At 35.4% G+C, this 27,897-nt stretch overlaps 1 protein-coding gene across 1 annotated transcript; it reads left to right on the top strand.

The window, feature by feature from the left end:
* On the top strand, window positions 1–27,644 carry LOC126978423 (arf-GAP with Rho-GAP domain, ANK repeat and PH domain-containing protein 2). The gene is made up of 11 exons (XM_050827196.1): window positions 1–1,621; window positions 2,837–3,032; window positions 6,046–6,163; window positions 11,626–11,747; window positions 12,454–12,577; window positions 13,794–14,006; window positions 15,731–15,921; window positions 17,397–17,633; window positions 23,181–23,540; window positions 24,067–24,191; window positions 26,190–27,644. The coding sequence occupies exons 1-11, from the start codon at window positions 114–116 to the stop codon at window positions 26,320–26,322; spliced, it is 3,327 nt and encodes a 1,108-aa protein (XP_050683153.1). The 5' UTR covers window positions 1–113; the 3' UTR covers window positions 26,323–27,644.
* The last annotated feature ends 253 nt before the right edge of the window (window positions 27,645–27,897 follow it).

The following is a 27,897-nucleotide window of genomic DNA, read 5'->3' as shown; positions in this document are numbered from 1 at the left end:
TGTTGTGAATAGGGCTTGTTTGTATTTCCTATTAAATATAAACACTTCAACGCAGTAGGAACGGTTCTCACTTATGCTTTTACTTTCCTATTGTATTGTAGTATCAATCACGAATGGATACCAATTCTAATCCTATACCAAAACCACGCACAGGATTAATACAAGATGATCCTCTGAAACGACCAGTGCCATTACCACGAACAAAGGTTCCAATTAACAATGATAGAGTTTCAGCATCAGAAATCTTTAGATCAATTGGTACTGTTTCCAAGCAAATAACAGAAGATGTGACCCATAAAGTTACAAGTTCAGCTAAAACGGCTAATGAAAAGATTGAAAAGTCGCTGATTGATGGTTCAAGGTTTGCTAAAGATACTTTAGAGAAAACCATTAATACATCAAGAGCTGTGAGGAATTCTGTCACAAAATCTGTTATAGAACACACGAAAAATGCAGGTCTAAAGTTACGTCGTTCAAAAGTAACTGAAGATAACATAGAAGAGAATCCGAGATGTGTGTCTATGCCAGTTGTTGATGTGAGCTTATTCGATAATATTCAGTTTCACTCACCACTTTTGGAGCAAAAGAAATTTAATAATAAAAATATTCATGACGAAATGGAAACACCTATATCATTACAGTTGAATAACACCAATTTTGATGAAATGTCAGTATTTTCAAGCAATTCTAATTCAGTTACAGGCAGTGTAAGTAACATTTCACATGAAAGTCAAGAATTTGAACAGAGCGATTTGAATTCTAATTATGAAACAGATGTAACATATGATACTCCTAGGTCATCAAGGGTTAACAGTTTTTCAAGTGTAAGATCAGCCCCAGAGATACCCAATAGAAGAAAGAAAAGAGATGTTGAGACAATGAGACAAAATTCTCTATATGAAAACTGGACACTCCCTCACCAGCCCCTAATAAATGATAATATTGAAGCAACAGAAAGACCAAGTAAAAGTACCATCTATGAATTTGATCCATTAAATTGTAGCAGTACCACTAAAAAATATGAAGGCTTAAGTAATGAATTACTTCTACTTGAATCATTTTTAGTTGGTGATACATATGGAACAATTGTAGCTAACAATTTTGGAATAGAGGAGGTGTTTGATTTTGTTGAGAGTGATTACTTCAACCCACCAATGCCCCCTGAAAGACTCGATAGTCTTACAACAGCTGAGACAACTGCGAAATCAACCTTAGAAAAAAGTGTAAACAACAGTAGTTCTAATTGGTATGTTGGAAATAATATTAAATCAATAGATACTGAAGATGATGTCAAATCAAGCAGTTCTGTTATCCAAAAGTTTTCTAATATTCTAAAACTAGATAGTGTCCTTAATAAGAATGTCAAACCAACTGTTCCAAAAGTAAATACAGTTGAACGGCCACAAATACACAACCTACCAGTAACTCACCACAGTGGAATATTGAGTAAAGTTGTATCTGGGGTGGTTGAGGATTTTTTCAAAAATTCCCAGTCAAGGTACTGCATTCTGTCTGATCAAAAGCTGATGTGCTATTTGGATGCTGCTAATTCTGTTGTCAAAGAAGTATTTATGCTGGACAATGTAAACTCTATTCAAATTGTACTACCATTATCCTCAAGGTAAGTGCAGAACATTTTAGCAATCCAAAACCTGTTAATTATGCTCCTGAGGAAACCAGTATAGGATATTTAAATTCCATATAAGGAATCTAAATTTCTATATTTATTGGCCTTTTCCTTTTTGAATTGCACACTATTAACATTTTAACAATGGATTATAAATTAAATATGTAACATATTTTTGTTAAACACCTGTGTTATTATTCTAATATAAGAACAATTGCTGCTATAAGCATAGGATTGTATTTTGATGATAATATGAAGATAGAAATCATATATTTTATTATTTCTTTATAGTAAATTGGACCTAGAAAAATCTCAAGTTTTTCCAAAAATAAATAATACATCATACACATACATAAGTGGGATCTTTTTTCAAACAGATATATAATTACACCTCTTTCCAGTATGCAGAGACCACTTCTTTCCACTTGCTATGATCCTTACATACTTGTTTCGCTTCATCCACTTCCATTATTACCTTCATACATGCTCTTCAGCTTAGGGTACTCTTGACCTGGCCTTTTTTCAAGATATTCCTGATTTGGTCATGTAATGTCCGCCTCCCCCTTCCAATACTTTCATTCACACTCGCATTATCCTCTTTTTACGTCCATAGTTCTTCATTCATTCTCTTGACATTGCCAAACCATCTCAGCATACCTTTCTCAATTTTTGCCACTACATCTTCTTTCAGATATCAATGTTTCTTTATCTCACTATTTCTTATCATGTCATTTTGAGTGGGATTTTTTTAAACACTATTAAATAACTGTAAATTGGAGTGTTGGTAGTTATTAATAGTTTATTGTTTAGAAGTATCTGATACTCCTAACGCTTTGAAAGCCCTTGACACTTTTGTCATTAATTCTGTCACATGCTTCTTTTCAATAACACCTTACCCTGTTTACTTATAAGCATTGTATATTTATGTGTATCATAATCATCTACAAATAAATAAATAAATACATGTTCTCATACAGAAATTATAACCTTAAATAAAGAAAATCTAAGAAAAAACCATGACAGATTAAGTTTGTGATAATATAAAGGGAGTAGTTGTTAAAACATCCATCTTTTTATATATATTTGTTTATATATCCTAAATTTTGATTTTAAACAATTATGTAAGCTATTGTCTTTTAAACAACAATAATGTTATTGGTAAGTTTTATTTGTAAATTTCTTCATTAAAAATTCTGTGTTATTCCACAGTAATGCCAACAATACATACTGCTTTGAATTAATGATTTCAACAAGTATTAAAAGCGCTCCAAGAAAAGTCCTGTTTGGTTGTAACAGCGCATCAGAGAGAAGAAATTGGGGGCAAAAAATTGTTGAACACCTTACTAGTGGATTCCCAACAAAGTATACTTCAGAATTTACAAGATGTGGCTGGTGCTATTTGAAGGTAAACATTTTAAAGAATTCAACTATTTCCATGTCAACAATCAAAAACTACATGCTATTTGTTATACAGGATGGCTGAGAAGTTGACATCAAAATTTGAAAGCCTCATGGTGTGATGAGTAGCCGAATGTATGTTCTATGATTTTGCGTAGTTTAGGAGATACTAATTTTTATCCACTTCTTTCACCTAATTGTGGTTTAGGACTCTTTTCTAATTTTATTGTTATAATTATTAACTACAGTTGCAATAATCACATAAGAAACTATGAAAAGTTTAGACAATGCAGAACTAGTTGTTTAGAATTGAGTCGTAAGTTCAAGATAACTGCTCCAGCCGAATTCATGAAAATGTTCAAGGTATCAAAAAAAAATGGGGAGCCTATGGCTTCTAACTATTTTTAAAATCTGTCCAGAACACTGGCCAATAAAATGAGCCAAATTCAAATTTAAGCTTTGGATGTCAACTTCTCGGCCATCCAGTATATTGTTGAATGGTTGCCAAAACTGGCAGATGCGTTTTTTCAGGAAAATTTAAAAGTAGCTATTTTACTTTAAATTTAGTAATTATAGTATATTATGATACAAGTGACCTAAGTTGATATTATACATGAAGCTATGGGTTTCAGCCCAGTGTCTACTGAGCAAGTTTTCACGAGTGTCATATGCACTGTAAAATTTATAATAATTGGTTTAAGTACCAAAAGAATGTAAATGAATTTTCAGTGGCGTAAAACCTTTTTGTTGTTATAAAAAAGAAAACTATTAACCCAGTTAAATTGAAAATGCACTGTTTACCCTCACATACTCTGCAGTTATTTACTAACTTAACTTTGTAGTGATAATTATATTATGCACTGTGTGTGTAATATTATTATGCATGTGTGTGTTATACCTTGGCTAATAGCTCAAAGAACAAGTAAATAAGGCTCACAAGCAAGTGTATTGAAAAATAAATTATTCCTTACTACAAATGTTGAATTTATAAATAAATTAGGGACTGAGTCTACATAAAGTATAAAGTTATATTATTCATGCATTTATTATTAATATTTAAATTTAGAACTAAAATGTGTTCATACAGTTAACTGATACATAAATTATGTTAATTTCTTAGTCTCGATGGATTGACTGATTCATCAACACAGAGTATAAACAGCCGGTGTTACAAACTTAATTTATGCTGTCAAAGAATTTTTAGATCAGTAATTAAAGATTTTTGATATTACGCGAAATTTATTCATTCAGGTACCGGCTCATTTTTGGGAATTAATGTACATGTATATCGACAATTTTCATACATACACACCCTACTAATAGGGTGACTTACAGATTTCAAGTGATAATGAAGCATGGCTGAGTTTAGGTATCTCATATTTTTGTCTTTGTGTAAAGTCCTCGATTAGCTTTTATTTAACATAAAAAGGTAAAAAGGTTGGGCAATTTAGAATAGTTAAGAGATATAAAAAATGCATTCATTTTTGTTTTGAAATTAACAGAAATATACATAAAATCTTTTAAAAATCCTGCCTAGATTAGTTACGGACACTATTAGTTTTGTTCTTAGTGAGTAGATATTAATTCACAAAATATAAAAATATACATGTCATAGTGTTTTTATTTGTGAAAGTAAAACAAGCGAGAATTTTCCCTAGCAATTGCTGAATAAAATCTTGTAATGTAAATTCATCAACGATTTTCTATTTTCGTGAGATAATTGTTTCACATTATTTTTATCATTGTTTATTTAGGTAATTTTAAAATAACCTTGTTTAAAAAGCATTCGAGGATATTAATTAATTAAGTTATATATGTGTCTATGTCTCAGTACACAATAACAACATACCATATATAGTAAGTAGTGTTGAATGCAATATTATATCTTTCTGTGATCAGACAATGCGAATGAATGAACTACTTCGTTATTTCTTGACTCATGCGAAATACATTTAATAATCAAGCATAAGTGATCACGTTTTGAGAACAACACTATAGGTGAGGACAATAATGTGTATTTGTGGCGATGGATATAATCAAGCGTAAGTGATCACCGCGTTTTGAGAACAATACTGTAGATGAGGACAGTTACGTATATTAAATATAAAAAAAAAAAAAAATTAATAATTATTAATTTTGTGGCGATGGTGGAATTTAGGCGGCAAGCGGCGGCGAATCATATTTATTATATTCCCGATGAGGCAGATTTTAATTTTTTTTTAGATAAAGCACTTTTTAGTATAAGCATTTGTAAGAGCGATTAAAGATTTTTATAAAGTGAAATATGGAAATATAAGTGTAACAAATATAATGTTAATCACATGGAGCGTGATCTATCATTTATTACTATAAAAGATAAAGCATACAACATATTAGAAAATTTTATCGATTTAAAGATACTTTATAACTGTATCCTCCGGCGATGATGATTGATATAATGTACTTGTGTTTAGAACTGCAATAGTAAGACTTCCTTCCATAAATGTGAGTTAAAAACCGCTGGGCAAAACATTATATATAAATAATATATCTTCTTTATCAGTGTTGATTTTGTTAATTATGATATTATTGTTTCAACACACAAGCAGCGCGTTTAATGTGGTCGTTTTAAAGTTGTACATTACAACCGTTGTTATTCAAATTCAAATATTTTTTCATTCAAAATAGGATGTTACATAACTTATATATATAGTAAAAAACTACCACCCATTCCAAAATGAATGCCTCAGACCTGAGAAGAACGGGCGCAACAAACTCAGCGGGCTTTTTTTTCATCGAAAAATATGTTTACAAAGTGATATTGTACACTTAAACTTATTATTTAATAGCCTGAGGGCGGTCCCTCCACTCCCAATCTGTGGTGTCATTAATGTTAATGTAACTTTTACCACACAAACGATTTTTAACAATTCTTTAGTAGGTATACATAAATTAGATTGAAGAATCTTTAAGTACTATCAAAGTAGATACTATATGTTATTTAATAAAATTTAAGTAGCGTTTATGTTTTCGAATAACAGGAAGGCGTAAGTGGTGATTGGAGGGGCGCGTGGGTAATGCTTGTGAGAAGAGTACTTGTCTACTATACTACTCCAGAGCAACTATGCACCGTTGATCTCAGGAAAACAAGATGTGTTGGTATGTTATTCGCGCATGTATTAAATAACTTTTATTTATTTAACAGGCTCTTCGACATTTCTGTGGTCTGCGTGGTATATAAGTAGTTTCGATCACTATAAAATATGATGATTTTACCTCAACAGCTGACTTAGTTTCATTTATTTTAGACCGATAAATTGACAAATAAAGTATACTACATACTAAGAAAGTATTAATGAAACATATTATAGTACTGTGTTGCTTATGTTCTAAACTATTATAAGAAAGAAATCGTCTTTTAAATCGTAGTTGTAAAATATATGTATATTTTTTAAATACAAACCCCCTTATTCATAATGTTCCGCCAACTTTAAACAGCCGCTAAGGAGTGTTTTTTCTCATTCTGACTTACATCAATAGAAGAAGACAGATTGAGAATTAGCAATGCTTTAAGTTAGCAGACTATTATGAATAAGGGGGTAATTGTATACATTTTGTCACTTTATAGCTTCATAATAAAGTTTGGCGAAGTATATGTTTCAACAGAAGAACTCAAGAATATGTATTACACATACAGATCTAAATATTAACAAGTTATCAGTACATCTAACTGTGGACACTCTTTAACAACTTTTTTCGTATTGCCGTCATTTTGCAAACCATTGCTACACAAGTCCCTCAAAAGCCGGAGTGTTGCATGCGTACGTAGCAATGTAATATATGTATGTATATATAGGCGACAGTCGTTCCGCAAGGTAACTTATAACATTTCTATTATCAATGACGTTCAATACACATATCATTCGCAAAAGTGTGCTTAAAGACAATGTATGTAAGTGTCCTTTTATTCATGAGTCAACTGTCAGTGTTCTATTGGGGTTCTAACCATTCAACCCACGTAACCAGAAATGAATGATTGTTTTACTTTGCTGCTTATTGACAATGGATATTTTAAACAAATGGAGTAAATGCGGCAATGTATAGTCATACAGTCACAATCGTACCTTATTATGGTGATAATTTGTGGCATTATCCATATATCTGCTTTGTTTTTATTCGACGTTATCTTCTAATATATAAAATTGTAAAGTGTTTGTAGTTGGGTAGGTCTGAGAATCGGACAACATCTATTTTTCATCCCCCTAAATGTTGAGGGTAGTCCACCCCATTTTTTTATTTTTTATTTTCAGTTAAATTATTTATTTTTTTATGATACAACTTTAAAAAATACATACAACTTAAAATTTTCACCCGTCTACGATAAACACCTATTTTTCTATCGCGATATTTATATTGTTCTGTTATATCCACAGATCCGCAATAGGGTTGCCAGGTGGCAATGGATTTTTTTATTTATTACTTTATATGGCAATACAAATTTTGCTGAGTCAGCTAGTAAAATATATATTTCTTGTGTGCGTGTGTATGTCACTGAACTCCTAGACAGCTGGACCGATTTTGATGAAACTTTCTGTGTGTCTTCAGGTGGATTCGAGGATGGTTTAGATTCACAACTGAACTACCTCCTAAACGGCTGAACCGATTTTGATGATTTTTTTTGTTTGTTTCAGTGAATTTGAGATTGGTTTAGATTCTCAATTCCGTCCATATTATATAATTATCCTGCTCATGTGTATGTTAGTGAACTCCTCCTTACGGCTGTACCGATTTTTCAAATTTAAGACGTGTATACAGGACAACGTCTGTCGGGTCCACTAGACTGTCTATATAATATATAGAACGTCATTGTCTATTACCTTCTTATTTAGATTTCTATAATAATAATACAAGTGCTGCAAACTTCAATTGTTAAAAACGGGTGTTGTGAAAATCGTCATGTATTTATATGTATGCATTGTGCATGAAAATTACTATTAAATATATATTTTATCATGCGTTCTCTCGACAAACGAAAACATAACAACAGCGGTGTTCGGTGACTAATTGAGACCGTTGGACATCGTTATCACACTATGCGATCACATTTCATACTTAGTTTATAAATACATTCCCATTTTAGTGCGAACCATACGTTACCCATTTCTGTGCCCTCTTTTTTGTTTGAACTAATAATAAATACAAAACTATTTCAATGTCAGGAGGTACATACATACTTATCTTCAACCTTGAATGAAATTTTTCATTATGAGGATAGGTGCATACGATGCTTTCTATATGTGGTATATAGGGGACGGATGCAGTCAACAAATTATTGAATTGAACTAACAAGGCATCAATGAATTTAAATTCTAGTGATTTGTGAAGTATTCATACTTTACAATGAGATGGTCGTGTTTTGTTAAGACAAAATGTGTTACTGTTGAAATCATATTGTCTCTGTTATTTATTTATTAGGAAAACCAACACCTTTAAAAACTTAAATGACACTTAAGGTAATTACAGAGAGCCAATTATAGATTTCCACAATTAGTGCTAGAGTAGAAAATTTAAACTGAATACGTGAGCAATGAGCATATACAATTCGAAAATTACAATTTACATGATCAATAAAGTCAAAGTTAATATTTACAACAACAATTAAGACTATGTAGGACTATGTAGAGTTATTAACTCTAATTTTTACTGGCGGCGAAGTTCATGCGTAGATATGTATAACATAATTGTTTACATACATTATTATCACATCCGTACGATAAAATATTTGCATTTGAATTACAGAAGCAAGCGTCTATATATATATATATATACTATTGTATATTTGTAAACCTTGTGTTCGGAGGGTGGCAAATTAAAGTAATTAATATTAATTCTGAAAGATTCTTATAATATTTTATCTCACAGTATCTGTTTGAGGATGGTATGATATTCCACTCATATTCGACCAGCCAAATAAGAAAAGCAATTTACAGAAATTGTAGATACGAGTCGAAACTGAAAAGAAAACCTGTTAAATCTGCCTTTTTTCTTGTCTTAACGAAACAATGCAGAGGTGAACAGATTTGGCGATATGACATTGCCTTGTCTGACTCGCCGCTGCAGTCGAATAGGCTTGGATAACTGACCCTGGAGACGGACTGACATGGTGGCGATTCCATACAAACGATCCGATATATAGATAACTAATGTGGCACCTCGTAAAAGACTGAAGCGCTGCCCTGATATCGATCGAATCAAAGTCTTACTCATAGCCAAGCATAGTGGCTGATTGTATTCCTCCGTCTTCTAAAGTCTTTTCGGAATCCGGTTGGTTCGGGAGGCCGGAAGTCGTCGAACCTGCGCACGATTGTTCTTGATAACACTAGAAAACAGCTTATATACATGGCTCAGAAGTGATATGGGCCTATAGTTCTTTAAAATCGTTGTATCGCCCTTTTTTAAGAATAGCAGCACTATACCTTTGTGCCATGTTTGCGGCGTTTGCCCTCGAGAATGACGTAAGAAATACTTATAATATTGTAAATACGTATATTGTAGTATATATATGTACTTATAATATTCCAAATTTATTATGTAACCATTCATAAAAAAAAACCAATGCCTAAATACCCATACCTACCTACATACTCAAAGAGATGGTGATCACACACATCATATTATAACATTACTTCTTTTTGAGGTTCTGCTAAATGTGCAATTGTCGCGTTAGTAGTGCCAACAGCGTCCAAAACAATAATAGTTTTAAAAGTTTCGTACCCCTTATTAGCAGAATAAGAGATGATAGCCATGTAACGTAGGCACAAAAAAAATTATCATGTATAAGGAGCAATTAGCTAGAAACAACCCATACTGGGTTACATAATATTTTATGACATGCTGTGGCTCAGTTTCTTGGTATTGACTTGTGGTGCAATTATGGTTTAAGGTGATTCGTGTTATTTAACTAACAGTAGTTCGTTCTGTGTTTATTTAGAGCATATTAATATGACAGCGGTGCCGCATATGTTTGTATACAACATTTTCTTACTGAGGGAGCCTTATAATTGACTATAGATTGTTCATAACAAGGATTATCGCAGAAAAAATACAATATTCTCTTTAATCCGATATTAACATATGTTCACAAAAATCGTCACCTTTTTGCTCTTAATAGTGATTTTCATTATTATAACACTAGAAATAAGGGATTGCTTGTAACTAATTCTAGTAGGCTTCATAAGATACATAATAGCTTTAAGGGTAAATGTATACACTTCTACAATAAAGTCCCAGCCACTGTTCAGGCATTGTCTATAAATAAATTTGAAATAAAAATGTTTTATAAAAAAATGGCTCTGTCGTAAATCCTATTACTCCACTGCTGAATATCTAAATGATCGGACAGCCTGGGACTAGATTGTGATTATTTTATAGCAACTGTACAATATTGTATATTTTTATTGAAAAGAGCGCAAAAAAAAAGAATGCTGGGAGAGTTTCTTGCGCCGCTTCTTCTCTCTCAGAGCGCCATTTGTTTCCGAAGCGGTAGTAGTATCTAGTAGTATAAGAAATGACATCAAAAAGAATTCTAAAGGAATCAATTTTGAGAAAATAAATGCCTTTTTATGCCTTTAACCATGAAAATGCATTTGACAAGATTCACAAATATTTAATCGTACAGCTTTTGGTTTGTCAAGAATCTTTATGAAATATCATATATCTGGAAAGAACTTGCGTTGCAACTTATTCAACCGTAAAGCAGTTTCTATGTACTCGGCATATTATTAATATTTTAGAAAAGACAAAATGCAAGAATATGCTTTATAAAAATAAGTCTTGTTGTGAAGGTTCTTCATGGGTACGAAACATCAATTCATTATTATTTTAATTGAAATGCTATTCCTAAAATCAACAATTAACCTAAGTTAGATTTAGAATTCTGAACAATAATTTGGTAAAAGCTAACGTCGAGAAGATTTTATTCAATCGTGTTTAACAAGTTTTGGGTCAAATGATGAAAACTGGCTTTTAAAAAAATTACATACAATTTAAACTTTATAATGTTAATTCGAATACGTGTGTCTGTTTTTTCATGTAGCGCCTTAAGATTTTATCTTAATTGATGTTAGTGTTGGTGATAACTTACCATCCGCCAACAGTTTCTTAGAACACTGGAGGTGACAAGAGCGTTGCTGGCTTTTTTTGAAGGTACTATGTCGTAACGCTCTGAGAAAACTGAACAGGGTATTCATTCCAAAGTTTTGTTGTAGTTGTAGCATCATTAAAATTAGTTACAAACAGTTGCTGTTAAGCATATGGCGTTTAACTACAAGTACTACGTAATTGTTTGAGTGACTAATACTCGTATATGATTCACGAAAAAAGTGGCAATCCCCGGCCCAGATGTACTTAATTTTAAGTAATTTACCGTTTTGTAAACCACTCAATTGTTGCTTTTTTTGTGAGTTATATAGCTGTGTAGTCCTGCGCATACCTATCGTATACGCGACCTTTATTCTCATTTGTACCAAATTTTTTGAAGCGAAAATTTGTGGCTGTGTTGATATAACTTAAGGTAATACTAGTGATTGTATTGATATCTCTTGTATTTTTCTTTCGAGCAGTAGTTCAAGATGCGGATGAAGACACAAAGCGTAGATGTCCTTCAGACAACAGTCCGAATCTTCTCCTGGATTGTCCACACGCAACGCTGTATCTTCGGTTCCCCTGCGAGAGAGAACTTAAGGTAAGGTTATAATAACATAGGTCGCATTTAAAACTTTTATTCTATTCACGAATACATCTAAAACGTAGGAATGAAAAGAATGAATTGCGTCGTAATCCGTCCAGCTGTTTCTGAGATTAGTCGGGACTTATTTTAAAGCATTCGTACAAGTTTCAATGAAAACTATTATATAATTTAGTGTACATAATAAATGTACGTATATAATTCAGGTATTCCCAACAATACCTAGGCAACTATTACAACGAGTACAACCAGGGTCTACCGGCAATGTGTAAATTTATTTCTAATTTTTAATAATTAATTTAATATTTAATTATATTTAATATAAAGAAATAGAATCAATATTACCATAATTTCTAATAACGTTGAACTTTAATGAGAAGAAGTCGCATGAAGCTCATTGCCACTTTTTTTTTAAATCAACATATAGGTTTATAGTTCTACAAATTATTTTATTGCATTCTGAATTACAACAAAAATAAATGACAAATATTCATTGACGTACACGAGTAAGTACAAAGCGTTCTTAGATATAAACATAAAGATAATAAAAGACCTTAATTTTAACATTTTTAAATTTTTTGACGTAATAATATAATATTCAGCTCTCTATACTCAATTGAAAATTGTTATTGCTAGTGCTATTTTAAAAATAATATTTAAACATAATATAAATATATATATATAATGAAGTTTTCGTTTGCAGGGTTGGCGGTATATGGTGAAACTGGCTGCACACAATAACGGCTCTTATTTGCACCATCAGCAATTAACCAAGGAAGACGTACCTGCCATTGTTGACAAGTGCATCAGCTTCATATATGCTCACGGTACTTGTATATTCTCACGGTACTCACAAATACCAAGAAATAACTGATGATAACAGAGAATGTGAAATTTTTAACAAGTTATTTAAAGTACTAATTCTTAGTAAAAAAATTGCAGCAAATCAAACACAATTACAGTAAAAACAAATCGTTTCGTGCAAGTGTTTTAGACATTTAGGAATATATAGAAATCCTATTGTTTGTTTGTTGATTCATTTGCCTGCGTTATGTCGATTGTTATGTTTATAACTTATATAAATATTTAATTTTCATGTTTAAACAGAGGTTAATTTGCACTTGTATGTAAAGGGGTAAATTTATTATTAAAATATATTCAATAATTGTTTATTTGAAAAAAAAAAATGTTTAGATATAGATTTTATTCTGTTGACGTAATACGTTTAAAGTTCTGTTTCGTTAATCATAAACAAGAGTCCTTTTCATTATTCTAATATATTATATCAATTAACGACCTAGAAATGAAATTTGAATGCTGTTATTTAATTCAAACCAAATTTAGTGAGAGTAGTAATAGTATTGTATGTAATGATAAAATCTTTGTAAACATATAATAGATAGGCATATACTCGTATAATATAAAGACGTGTGGTGTTAAGTAGATTACTTTATTATAAATAAACTGTTGATTTTTTTAAGGTCTATTCAATTAAATGATTTTCACTGCTGGACAAAGGCCTCCACCAAAGATCTCCATGACGATGGGTCCTACGCTGTCCTCGTCCAACGTTTTCCAGTGATCTTGACCAGGGCGTCGGTCCATCTTGTGGGGGGCCTACCCAACTGCGTCTTCCAGTACATTATCGGAATTCGAGGACTTTACTACACTAACGACCATCTGTCCGTGCCCAACGACCCAGCGACCAACTATGCCCACTCTGCCCACCGCCACTTTATTTTCGCAATCATATTTTGGGGGTATGACGGTGACTATTTCTCCTACGGATCTCGCAGGAAAACGAGGATAGCCCTCTCTATTGCCCTCTGATCGGACATGAGTTTTCTCATCAGACCTATAGTTAGCGACCAAGACTGCGTACCGTAAGTCATCATTGGCAATACACACTGATTGAAAACCCTTTGTCTTCGAACACTGCGGCCATATGCAGTGTGATATATAAATCAAAAACATTCAATTATCGAAATCATCAATGTATAAATTTTGCAGTTATATATTAATATATTCTAAAACTTATTGCAGGTAGCCTATCGGAGGGAATATACCGCCGTGCAGGTAGCAGCTCAGTGCTATCCGAATTGCTGGGTAGATTCAGACGCGACGCGTGGTCCGTGGTTTTGATTCCCGGACAACATTCCGAGCACGATGTTGCAGGGGTCCTGAAGAGATTCTTCAGAGACCTTCCTGAATCTTTGATGCCTCAGGAATATCATCAAAGGCTCATATCTGCTCTAGGTAAACATACATTACTGATTCATCTCATCTAATAAGTCAATATAAATAGTACTGTCGACAAATTTTAATCCTGACTCACCTCAATGTTCATGTTCAGTCATAAAATCAGAAGAAGGTCGAAATTAGCTTGAACATACATTTCCCAAGTAACTGTTATTATTTTATTAGATGCTGACAGTCCATAAATTATCATACAATCTTATTCGTGCAAATGTAAGTCCAACTTTCGAATAGGGATGTCCCTATTCCTCTATACAGTCGTAGTCAACTAATTAGGGACATTCAAGATAGTGAAGAGAAATAACCGGTTATGTACATATAAATATAAAACTCTGTTGATTTCTCAGTAACTATTATTTGCATAGTTTGGTCCAATAATTATGCAATAAGTGACTGTAAATAAAAGATTAAATAAATAGAAAAAAGTGTTTAATATCAAAGGTTAACCATGTATTCAATTTAAGGTATAATTCTGTAGCTGGACATTTAATTAAGGAAAGTAAATTAAAATGAAAAATAGAGTTAAAGAAAACTGTAATCTGCAGTATTTTAATTTGTTTGACAACTCTATTTTTTACGTGTTAAATCAGTTTAATGTTTCCACCACCATGTTTCACCTGCTTATTTGTGATTCTTGGATTCATTTCCACTTTTACAGGACGCCGTACGTATTGCCTTCCATCTGAAGAAATCAAATTAATCTTGGTCTCGTCAGTGAATAATAAAATAAAAATGTTGCCATTGGGCGTAGGTCCAATGTCCAATTTACGTGCAAAAGTCAAACGTGCATTTCCATGTTCTTTCTTCAACAACGATACTTTGCAGTTTGCGAGCCACTCTTCCGAAAAACCCTGCTTCTACCAGACGTCGTCTAACGGTCCTCGCTGATACACCCGTTCTTTCGTCTGCGACAAACACTTCGTGTTTAATTAAAACAGAGACTAGGAACGGATCTTTCTTAGCTAACCTGGTTATAGTTCTATCTTCTTGCGGAGTTGTTTTTCTCGATCTTTTTTTCTGAGCACATATAAAGCTGTGTTGTAGCGCCTGAAATGTTGCACTGCATTGCATACATACATAGTTTTTGAACAATTTAAATATTCTGCTATCCTTCGGTATGACCAACCACGCTCGACAGTTCGTGATGATTTTTCGTAGTGTTGCATCGCAACTTTTATTTTTGCCCATTTTTCTTCAAAATAGTTCTCAAAACTTAAAATTAATAATCTTGATTGCTGCCAAAACTACCACGAAGCAAAAGGAGAAGAAATAAAAAAATATTGAAATTCAGATTTTGAAAATAGAACGCAATATCTCAGTGTCCCTTATTAAATGACCAGCCAGCATATTTTTAACAAATAGCACTGTGATAATCTATCAGCTATACTGTAAAGAGGTTTAATATTTTAGAAGTTGTTATTGTTTGTATAATCGGGCACATAAATGACTAGTTATACTTACATATAAGGGATATGGAATCTTGTTTAGACTCGTTGGAAAATAAAAAATAAATTCACAATTTGGTTTAACTAGAGAGTGTCCCTAATTAGTTAACCACAACTGTATATCACATACGTTCATGTTTCTCGTCCTAACTGCTTCGATTGGATGAAGAGCTTGCTGAAAATGCGAAATTCTCGAAACTATTAAAAGAATATCCTTTAACATCTCCGTTGCTCGCAGTCATATTTTCCTGTTTAACCTAATAATGTTATATTTTACAGAAATAAAAGACATAAAACAGCGTAATAAGGAGTACAGAGAATTGATGGGCTCACTGCCCATAGTATCTAGACATACGGCAAGAAAATTATTCGCGCATTTACACTTTTTGAATACAATGGCACATGCAAATAAAATGAATGCAGAGAATCTTGCTTCAGTGTGGGCCCCCACTATTATGCCTGCTGCTTTGGTAAATATACCTAATAAAATAAATAATTTAATATTCACGTAAGTTGTTTTAAATTATAATATCGTTTAAGAATTTCTAAAAGAAAGAAGTCCTAATGAAGTTGTTATTTGTAGGAATAAGTGACGCAACAACCAGATAAAATTTTTGTTGAATCAGAACAGTAACAATATGATTTTGTTATAACACACCACAAAATGATCTAAGGTGATATTGTGAGAAGTACTAGTTAAGTGCAGTATTATAACTACACTCCACATCGAGTGCTAGTTCAGTGCAGTATTAATAGTACGTTCCACATCGAGTGCAACTTAAGTGCAGTATTATTAGTACGTTCCACTTTGAGTGCTAGTTAACACTAGTATTATTAGTACGTTCCAAGTCGAGTGCTAGTTAAGTGCAGTATTGTTACTACGTCCCACATCGAGTGCTAGTTAGGTGCAGTATTATTAGTACGTTCCACATCCAGTGCTAGTTAAGTGCAGTATTATTAGAACGTTCCACATCAAGTCCTAGTTAAGTGCAGTATTATTAGTACGTTCCACATCGAGTGCTAGTTAAGTGCAGTATAATGAGTACGTTCCACATCGAGTGCTAGTTAACTGTAGTATTATTAGTACGTTCCAAATCGAGTGCTAGTTAAGTGCAGTATTGTTAGTACGTCCCACATCGAGTGCTAGTTAAGCGCAGCATTATAAGTATTCCACATCGAGTGCTAGTTAAGTGCAGTATTGTTAGTATGTCCCACATAGAGTCCTAGTTAAGTGCAGTATTATTAGTACGTTCCACATAGAGTCCTAGTTAAGTGCAGTATTATTAGTATGTTCCACATAGAGTCCTAGTTAAGTGCAGCATTATTAGTACGTTTTACATCGAGTGCTAGTTAACTGTAGTATTATAAGTACGTTCCACATCCACTGATAGTTAAGTACAGTATTATTAGTACCTACGCTCCACTTCCAGTCCTAGTTAAGTGCAGTATTATTCGTGTCCCACATGGAGTGCTAGTTAACTGTAGTATTATAAGTACGTTCCACATCCAGTGATAGTTCAGTACAGTATTATTAGTACCTACGCTCCAGATCGAGTGTATTATTAGTACGTTCAATATCGAGCGGTAGTTAAGTGCAGTATTGTTAGTATATCCCACATGGAGTACTTATTAAGTGTAGTATTGTGAGTATGATACAGATCCAGTGCTAGTTTAGTGGAATATAGGTATGCTCCAGATGTAATTCTAGTTAAGTGCAGTAATACAAGTATGTGCATCGAATGCTTGTTGAGTAGAGTATTATGAGTACGCTCCAAACCTAGTGCTTTTTAATTTTTCAAAACCAATTTAAAACGTGATACTTTAAGTGATGAATGCGTGCAGTTACAGACTTTGTAATTAGATTGTGAGAAAGATTAAAAAAGATAAAATATTTATTATAGTACAATATAAGTAATAGCTCTGAATACATATGAAATTTTTGTAGACAAGTCAAACACTTCAAACGGCATGGTCAGCGAAGGAGCAATACGTTGTCAGAGATATGATATCAAACTATGAGGATATATGGGAGCCGACGGAAGTGGAGACGCGACGAGAGGCAGCAATCAGACGTATTCTGATGAGGGTGCTGAGTAACACCGCGCCGACCTCGCCCAAGGCGGCTGGAGATCTTCGCGCATGGGTTTACATTCATGATCGGAACACTTGCCACCAAATCGCGGTACGTAATCTTTAGAAAATGGAGTATTTACTGCGTGTATAAAATGTAATAGAAAATATTTTAGTGAATATGTTCTGCGAAAATAAGCACCACGAAAGTAGTATTGAAGAATCAGAATTTACCTGTGAATTGTTTCTTTCCTTTTTTATGATAATAAGGGACGAGAGGGGTAGGACGTTCAGCTGATGGTAATTGATACGCCCAAATTACAATGAAATGCCGCGCAGGATTCTTGAAAAATCCAAATATTTTATAATATTGCACCACAATTGCGCTCGTCACCTTGAGACACAAGATTAAATCTCATTTGCCCAGTAATTTCACTAGCTACGGCGCCCTTCAGACTGAAACACAATAATGCTTACACATTATTGCTTCACGGCAGATATTGGCGCCGTTGTGGTACCCATAAGGTACTTGGATTGTTGTTATACGAGTATGTAACAACTTAATCTAATTCAGAAATCGAGTCCATTTAATTTTTTAATTAATATCCGTTAAATCACAGAACAATAACGATAAAAATACTCAAAAAATTAAAACGCGGTCCAATTTGACAGGAGACTAATGGACACTAAATTGTTTCAAAATAGTTTCATGGCCTTTATCTATTCCGTCTCTTTCTCACACTTTTTTGCCCTGTGCTGCCCCGGGGCGTAAAAAGAATAGGGTAGTCCCAGGTCCAAGGGTGTCGTAAGAGGCGACTACGGGCTTTTTGAAAGTGGGAGAGTCACGCTGCTGTCTCATGACGTCAGCACAATCGGGCCAGACTCGTCCGGGTTACTTACCACACTCGCACAGAATACCGGCGTGAAGTAGCGGCCTAGTGCCGCTATGTTTCGCATAGGTTAGTGTCGAGGACCGGAGGCCATTCCCCCCCGTCCTTCCCCCCCCCCCCAACAAAATATGAGAGCGGTATTTAAAAAGAAATTACCCCAGGAGGGTACCGGCTCTTGTAGAGCCAGAGAATCCCTCCCCGAGCATTCGCGCTCGGGCTGCCCTTCGTATTCTGGGGAGGGCACAGTACCGTGTATGTCACAGGACAAACAGGGCAGCAACACCACGGCACCCCGCTCCACGCTTAATGTGGACTTTTGTAACATCCGAGGAATTCGCTCCAACTTAAACTCCGTCCACCACCACCTTGAGACGTCGCAGCCGGCCTTGTGTTTCCTTACGGAGACGCAGATATCTCGACCTAGCGATACGTCATATTTAACGTACCCCGGGTACAAAATTGAGCATAATTTCATGCCTCATGCCGGGGTATGTGTGTACATTAGGGAGGATATCTGCTGTCGCCGTCTCGACAATTTTGAGGGTAGGGGCCTGTCTACTGTCTGGCTCCGCGTAGATTTAGAGGACCGCGTCCGCATCTATGCGTGTGTCTACAGGTCCTATAGTGGTAACGCAGAAACGGATCACCTCATGGGCTGCGTTCAAGCGGCATTTGATGACGTGCTTGTTCAGATCCCCTCCGCTGAAATCGTAGTCTTGGGTGATTTCAACGGGCACAATGCCGAATGGCTTGGATCACGTACCACAGACTACGCAGGGCGATCTGTGCATAATTTTGCATTGGCGTATGGTCTGTCCCAATTGGTTGAGTCGCCGACGCGGCTCCCGGATGTGGATAGCCACATGCCGTCCTTATTAGATCTTCTTCTGACTACACATCCCGATGGTTACCAGGTCTCTGTCGACGCCCCTCTCGGAACGTCCGACCATTGCCTGGTCAGGAGTGTAGTGCCTATCCGACGCCAACGTCGCAGACCACCAGCGACCCGCCGCGTTTGGCACTACAAGTCAGCAGATTGGGATAGGATGCGTTCCTTTTTTGCATCCTACCCTTGGGGCAGGGTTTGTTTCCCTTCGGATGATACTATATGAGGACTGCAAAAAACAGGCGTATCGAACTTGGGTTGCGGCGCTGGGCTCAAAGGATCCGAACTGCAAAGTTCTGAAGAGGAAATATAACCGTGCCTCCAGATTTTTTAAGCGGCAAATCGCCCGTGCGAAATCGAAGCACGTCGTCAAAATTGGCGAGCAGCTTTCCAGATACCCGACCGGAACACGCAAGTTCTGGTCGTTGTCGAAAGCTGCTCTTGGTAACTTCAACCAGCCGTCCATGCCGCCGTTGCACATGAGGAATGACACCCTGGCCCATACGGCAAAAGAGAAAGCCGATCTCCTGTGCACTCTTTTTGCCTCCAACTCGACTCTTGACGACAACGGAAAAACACCGCCGACCATCCCGCGGTGTCAGAGCTCCATGCCTGAAGAACAGTTCCGACAGAAAACTGTTAGGCGAGCTCTGTTTTCGTTGGACGTCAGAAAGTCGAGCGGGCCGGATGGCATTTCTCCAATCGTGCTTAGAACGTGTGCCCCTGAGTTGACGCCGGTGCTAACGCGTTTATTCCGGCACTCTTATTCAAAAGGCGTAGTCCCTGATTCATGGAAGTCAGCCCTTGTCCATCCGATCCCATAAAAAGGAGACAGTTCGGATCCGGCAAACTACAGGCCTATTGCGATTACCTCCCTACTCTCCAAAATCATGGAGAGCATAATTAACCGCCAGCTCTTGGTATACCTTGAGGGTCACCAGTTGATCAACGACCGGCAGTACGGCTTTCGCAATGGTCGGTCGACTGGCGATCTTCTGGTATACCTAACACATAGATGGGCGGTGGCTATTGAAAGCAAGGGGGAAGGCCTGGCAGTTGGTCTGGATATAGCGAAGGCCTTTGATCGTGTATGCCACAAGGCGCTCCTCGCAAAACTTCCATCATTTGGGCTTCCCGAGAGCTTATGCAAGTGGACCTCCAGCTTCCTCACTGGGCGTTATCGACGGTTATTGCTCGAATCCCAAGTCCGTGAACGCTGGAGTGCCCCGAGGCTGTGTGCTATCTCCCACGCTGTTTCTTCTGCATATCAATGATATGTTGGACACCGCCAACATGCATTGCTATGCAGACGACAGCACTGGTGATGCCGTATACACGGGCCATGCAGGTCTCTCTCGGGAAAACGTCGACCAGTGCCGGGAGAAACTTGTGTCTTCTATCGAGTCCTCTCTCGAGAAGGTCGCGGAATGGGGTAAGTTGAACCTTGTCCAATTTAACCCCCAGAAGACTCAAGTTTGCGCGTTTACCACTAAAAAAACCCCATTTGCCGTATCACCGCTCTTCGAGAACACTTCCCTTAAAGCCTCGCCTAGTATCGGAATACTGGGTCTCGAAATCTCGAGCAATTGCCAATTCCGTGGCCATCTGGAGGGCAAAGACAAACTGGCTTCAAAGAAACTGGGCGTCATAAATAGAGCACGGCAATACTTCAAGCCGGCCCACATTCTAGCGCTCTACAAAGCGCAGGTCCGGCCTCACATGGAGTATTGCTGTCATCTCTGGTCTGGCGCACCCCAGTATCAGCTCGATCCATTTGACCGCGTGCAACGCAGAGCAGCTCGAATTGTCGGGAACCCAGTACTCTGTGAACGGCTGGATCATTTGACGTTGCGTAGAGACGTCGCTTCATTGTGTGTTTTCTACCGCATCTATCACGGGGAGTGTTCCGAAGAGCTGTTCAACCTGATTCCTGCCGCCGAATTCCACCTTCGCACGACACGCCACAAGTTAGGATTTCATCCCCACCATCTGGATGTGTGGCGGTCCTCCACAGTGCGGTTTTAAAGGAGCTTTCTTCCTCGTACCACGAAGCTGTGGAATGAGCTTCCGAGTGCGGTGTTTCCGGGACGATACGACATCCATACACCTTCCTTAAAGGCCGGCAACGCTCTTGTGATTCCTCTGGTGTTGCAGGAGAGTGTGGGCGGCGGTGATCACTTAACACCAGGTGACCCGTACGCTCGTTTGTCCTCCTATTCCATAAAAAAAAAAAAACTCTTAGGTTTTTATGTAAGGATAGTTATCTCTGATTCATTATTATTATTTCTTGATATATTTACATACATAATATCTCATACAACTAAACATGGCTAATCACCTTTCATTATTTTATCGCATATACGCGGCTCGCGTACTAGAACAAAAATGGCTTTTTTAGAAGTCTAATAAAATTAGATTATGATATTACTTGCTTAAGTGAAATGTGGCTCTGTGAAGGTATCTACAATGAAGAACTCTCGATTCTTTATCTCTCTCCATCATTTATTTCTTATAAATATGTTGTATACAGATGTGACCGTAACTATAGTGCGCGCGGTAATAAACTGGGTGGCGGCGAATTCATCGCAATAAGGAAAAAAAAATTTAGTTAGTTCTTCTCCTCTTACAAGTATCTTTAGTTATTAACTCGGGCTCAACTCTGAAGCAACTACATGTTTATTGTTGTTTCTTGCCTCGTGGCTACTTTCAAATGGAGGCGTTATGCGATATTTTTAAATTATCTTCAATGAAATGATACTTTATCCTGATAACCATTTTTAATTTTGGGAGATTTTAACATATCTGCGAAATGGAAAGATATAGATAATTTTATTATTATTAAAAAAAAATATTATATTATATTGGCGTCGAGTATTTATATATTTTTTACAGTTTACTGACCTTAAGCAGTTTTATTGTGTTTCTAACGCTTATTGTGGATATTCAGATTTAGTTTTTATTAATTATCAGTACACTGTGAATCATAGTTTATGCCCTCTAGTATCAGAAGATGCTCATCATCCATCTCAAACTCGACTAGTCACTTCGTACAATACGGTTATTCCATAAAGCCAACTATGAGATCAATGAGGAGCTACGTAGAATTGATTGGTTCAACTTTCTTGATGATTGTGATATATCTCAAGCAGTGATAAGTTTTATAATACCATTAATAGAGTAATCTTCCATCTCATTCCGGTTAAAATTAAAATTTAAAACTGTCAAAATTATCCTTTTTGATAGTAAAAGCATTAATTAAGATTCTTAAAGATAAATCACAGTACCATTGAAAGTTTAAAATCTACAATCGCTCATTACTATAATTAATTTAGTCTTTTAAAACAAACGCAAGTAGACTGGTTTGATAATATATATATATACAAGTTATCACTAATATACATATCATATATTAGTGATAACTTTATTGGTGTGTCTATAATCTTTATGTTTTTTTGTAAATGTTTTCAATACTGTTTGTTTCCTATATAAATAAATAAAAAAAAGGATAATTATAAGGCCGATAAAATGTAGGAAACTTTGTCGAAATCTACCGCCCATTAAATAACATATACACCAATATTTCACTGTAGGACAGCTATATAGGCATATCTCAACACCTTTGTTTAAAACACAAATTATCTAGCCCCAAACTAGGCATGCGATACTAGAAAACGATATATTCAATACGATATACCTACTTAGACATACATACTTAATACATATAAACATCCATGACTCGAAAACAAACATCCATATTCATAATATAATTAATAATAATAAAATGTTTGTTTTAAACAATGTAAATAAATATTTTTTTGATTTTTTTGACAGTCTGCTTCATTGATTTTATAACACCTGTAAATATAATTTTATTACGTTACAGCTTACACCTAACAAGACGAGTGCGGACGTGTGCATAGAACTATGTGAAAAGGCTGGAACCGACTCGCATCTGTTGATGCTACAAGAAGTGATATGCAATGAGTCTATGAGTCGTATTATACACGTGGACGATATTGTTCTAGACGTTGTATTACGGTGGGGATACTGGGACGAAGAAGATAGGAAGGATAACTATTTGATCGTGAAACAGAATAAAGTTCTTTACGACATGGAGGCGCTCAAATCGACTGTTGGAAGTATATGTGGCGAACTCAAAGTCGCCAATGAAGCTACAAAGGCTTTTAAACTGCACATGTTTGAGTGTAGTAACTACAAGTTGTGCTATTTTAAAGATAAGCAGGTAAGTTTGCTTATAACGTTACGGGATTTAATGAGTTTTAATGGAAATTAATTTATATACATCTGTTGCTCCTTATTGGAATTTTAATTTAATTTCGGCCAATTAAGAATCTCTGTTTCAACTGCATAAAAGGGCTATTTGTGCTTTCATAATTATGTTATGTGGGTGCATAGGCACATTATCGAATTCCCTAGAAACAGTGATAATAATTTTTTAACGCCAGGAACAAAATATGTACATTTGTTATGCCTACTACTTGGTTAAGTCGAGATAGTAAGTCTTGTAAGGCGATGTATATGATTTTACAACGATTAATTGAACCATTGAATGAATTGATCCCAGAAAATGTTATAAAACAAAGGTGTTAAGGAATTAAAAAGAATTGTCAAAATACGTTTGTGTGGCCAAGGTTATTAGAACATATATAACTTTCTTAATGATTTCTAGTTAGCTAGTTAATAAATTTCGTTGATATTCCTTCTCTTTTTTCTAAAATACATATTTTTTACTCTGTACTTATTCGTAGGGTTCTCGCAAAATAGAAGAGTGGAACATAAAGGACATATTATGGTACGTGGGACATGAACCCAAGCGAAATCCTCAGTCGAGATGGGCAATAACATTCATCCCGAAAAATAATAAACAAAAGAGGTGAGAAAGACTTACATTGTTTGTAGGGGCTTCGGATGCAGGTGACATCTTCCCACGAGACACCTTACATACTTGGTGGTGGTCACAACCGCCTATGCGGTCTTGAAAAAACATAAGTATCGCAAAAGCGTTGCCGGACTGTCAATGTACTATCAATAAAATTTAATCGTGACCTTAATGTCATTTTCCTACAGTCAATAAACAACTAGGTCGAAATTCGCTTGAACATACATTACCTAAGTAACTGTTATCATTTTATTAGACACTGACAGTCCACCAATTGTCATACCATTTTTTTGTGCAAATATAAACCTAATTGTTTTTATGATTTTAAAAGTATTATCGACAAAGTGAGTCGTGAATCAATTTTGTCGTTGGTCGACAAGGAACCACCGCTAAAAGCTCTCTTCTCTAAATCTAAATAAGTTTAAGGTAGTCATATTTTTTTTATTTCATCATTCTAAAAATTAAATTAAATTATTGCACACCAACATTTAAATTCAATTTAATTTCCTTAAAATCCTCTACAGTGCGGTTTTTCAGGAAATTTCTAAATTAATAAATAAATAGTGGGTTATCTGAAAAAGCATACAATTTATAAGATTGTCATTTGAAATGTATTTGCTAAAATTTAGTATACTTTTCAAGTTATACGTCTTATGGCGCGTTAGGGAAACTTACGTTAGGGTGAATTTTAATGATGCACGCGCACACCGACACCCTGACGTTAGTTGGTCAACTAGACCATTTGTATCATACTTCAGCTACGATAATCCTCTTGAAACTCATATGTCTACTGAACTACATCCTATAGACGAGAATTAAATAAATTTCAATATGTATGTTTTAAAATTAAATAAAATAATTATTGTTTTATATTGTTTAAAAATAATTGAATGATATTTAATTACAAGTCATTTAACTAAATTAAGCGGTTTAATAATACTTTCATTGGTTGTAATATTATTTTTCCTGCAAAGTAAAATATCACGAGGAATATTTTTTTAAGGATTTTTACTTTGATACGCCAAATAAGTATGATTTCTTGCGTGCTTGTACACACACTTGTGAAATTACTGGGCAAATTAGACCTAACATCTTATGTCTCAAAGTGACGAGCGCAGTTGTAGTGCCGCTCAGAGTATTTGCATTGCATTGTAATGGGCCCTCAATGTCATAAAAAATGTGAGTCATGCGGTAAATATTAACGCAAACAGCATCATCATCACCAGCCGGAAGACGTCCACTGCTGCACAAAGGCCTCCCCCAAAGATTTCCACGACGATCGGTCCTGCGCTGCCCTCATCCAACGTATTCCGACGATTTTGACCAGATCAGTCGGTCCATCTTGTGCTTACCAACACTGCGTCTTCCGGTACGTACGCAAACAGCATATATCATAATAATATTTTTTTTTATATAAGAGGGGGCAAACCGGTAAGAGGCCCATGGACATCCGCAACGACAGATGTCAAGAGATGCGTTGCCGGCCGAAAGAAGATGGAACTATGCTATTTTCTTGAAAGTCCCTAACGGCCGTTCCAAATATTCAGTCTTTCTTTTCTTTCTCCGGTTGTCGCCTACTTGAGATAAAAATCGTAACTATCGTTGACTTTCCCGTCCCAATAAACTTATGGACGGTTAATCACCTTATCCGTACACGCTGCCTGTCAATGGCATGACGTATAGCTTACCAGGGATAGAAGTTTGTATGGAAATTGCAATTCATGCGTCCCAATATAAGGCGATAAGAATGACTTATCGGGTATATTGGGACAGCTTCAGATTATTGACAGCTAATAACTGACAGTAGAAGGTAGTAATTTATCTTTATCTGCAGGTAGTATAGTGGGAATGGCCGAAAGTCGTATCCGTTCGGCAAAACAGCGTGGCTGTGGAATGCCAGACGTCAACGTGATGCGGATGTTATGATGATGATGGATTTAGCATTTTCATGTAGGTAATGTGTGATAATGTTTAATATTATATAATTTTCAGGAGCCGAGACCGCCCTTGGTTCGGTACTACAATAGCCGGCGCGGTCACAGAAGACCAACTCAAATGGATGGCAGCCCTGATGTTTGCCGAACACTCCAACATAATACCCACGCCCAGACTTGTCATTACGTAGCATAGCTTTACAACTTTATTAATTATTATTTGTACAATAAAACACAGAAAAGTGGAAATGTAGTGATGTTTGGAAAGTTTATCTTGCATACCATGGCTGGTTATGGTGACAAAACACAAAGATTTGGATTGTATTTCTTGCATGAGGTTTTACAGGAAAAATTTTATTTATGGAAAACATGTAATTAATATTTTAATATTGTAGCGACACAAGGAAATCTAAAAATTAGGAATGATCAGGCCATTATGGAATTATATTTGAAATGCTTAAAATGTATTTTGTAAAAATTAAATTAATATTTTTTTAACATAATTCAAAATTTAATATTTTATAGTAGGATCTCTTTTTTGATAAATCAGCAGTAGTAGCCGGAATGCCAGCCAGATTAAAAAAAAATCATACAAAAACTCTAAGGTAATTTTAAAATTGTCTGTAGTTGCAAAATTTAAATTAAATCTCTTGTGTATTTTTTGCAATTCGGACATACATACAGACAAACAGACGAAAATTCTTTATCAACTTTTTTGGTGTCGTTATTGTTTGAATAACACACACCAATTATTGTTTATAAAGGGTATTCAATGGGCAGTTTTAACTATAATTTATTTTATACAAGAATATAATAAGGAAAAAACTGACTCGAATATGTACAAAATAATGGCAATAAATATAAATGACATATGATCGACATTACAGTCAGAACACAAGCTATTTGGTGAATCCATTGGATTTTTAATCACTTACGGGCTATCCATCAATAACGTCACATTAAGAGGTGAGAGGGGGTCGACGAAGTTTACCAGTAGGAGGCTCCTTTGCACAGGATGCCGGCTAGATTATGGGTACCACAACGGCGCCTATTTCTGCCGTGAAGCAGTAATGTGTAAGCATTATTGTGTTTAGGTCTGAAGAGTGCCGTTGCGTGAAATTACTGACAAACGAGACTTAACATCTTATGTCTCAAAGAGACGAGCGCAAATGTGGTGCCGATCAGAATATTTAGGATTTTCAAGAATCCTGAGCGGCACTACATGGACATGGCGTATCAATTACCATCAGATGAACGTCCTGCTCGTCTCGTCCCTTATTGTCATCAATTATTAATCATATTTTATATATAAGTAATACTTATTCAACTTAAAGTACATACCTACTAAAATATAAATAGTTGTAAATCTGTCTGCCGAGTGCCTTTGATAAAAGCCGCCTTACCGTGACTTCTTTGTTTCTATTTATTCGATAATTGACTTTCGCTGAGTGAACAACGGCGCGGGCGTTTTCTGAGTGCTGCTATTTTGTGACTTTAAACTTATGAAACACTTACATAATGCCATACTGTACAGTATTTTTATAAAAAAAAAAACAAAATGTACAAGGAAAAAATTCATGTAATAATTTCAACTTCAAATTCAAATATTTTTATTTAAAATAGGATTTAAAATCACTTATTGAACGTCAAAAACTACCACCCATTCAAAAGAGACTGCCTCAGACCTAAGAAGAATGGGCGCAAGTAACTCAGTGGGCTTTTTTTTAATATAAAATATGGATTTTTTTTTAATATAAAACTTCAGG

The sequence above is a fragment of the Leptidea sinapis genome, chromosome Z (genome assembly GCF_905404315.1).
Source record: "Leptidea sinapis chromosome Z, ilLepSina1.1, whole genome shotgun sequence".
NCBI lineage: Eukaryota > Metazoa > Arthropoda > Insecta > Lepidoptera > Pieridae > Leptidea > Leptidea sinapis.
This window is presented reverse-complemented; position numbering and strand designations above follow the sequence as displayed.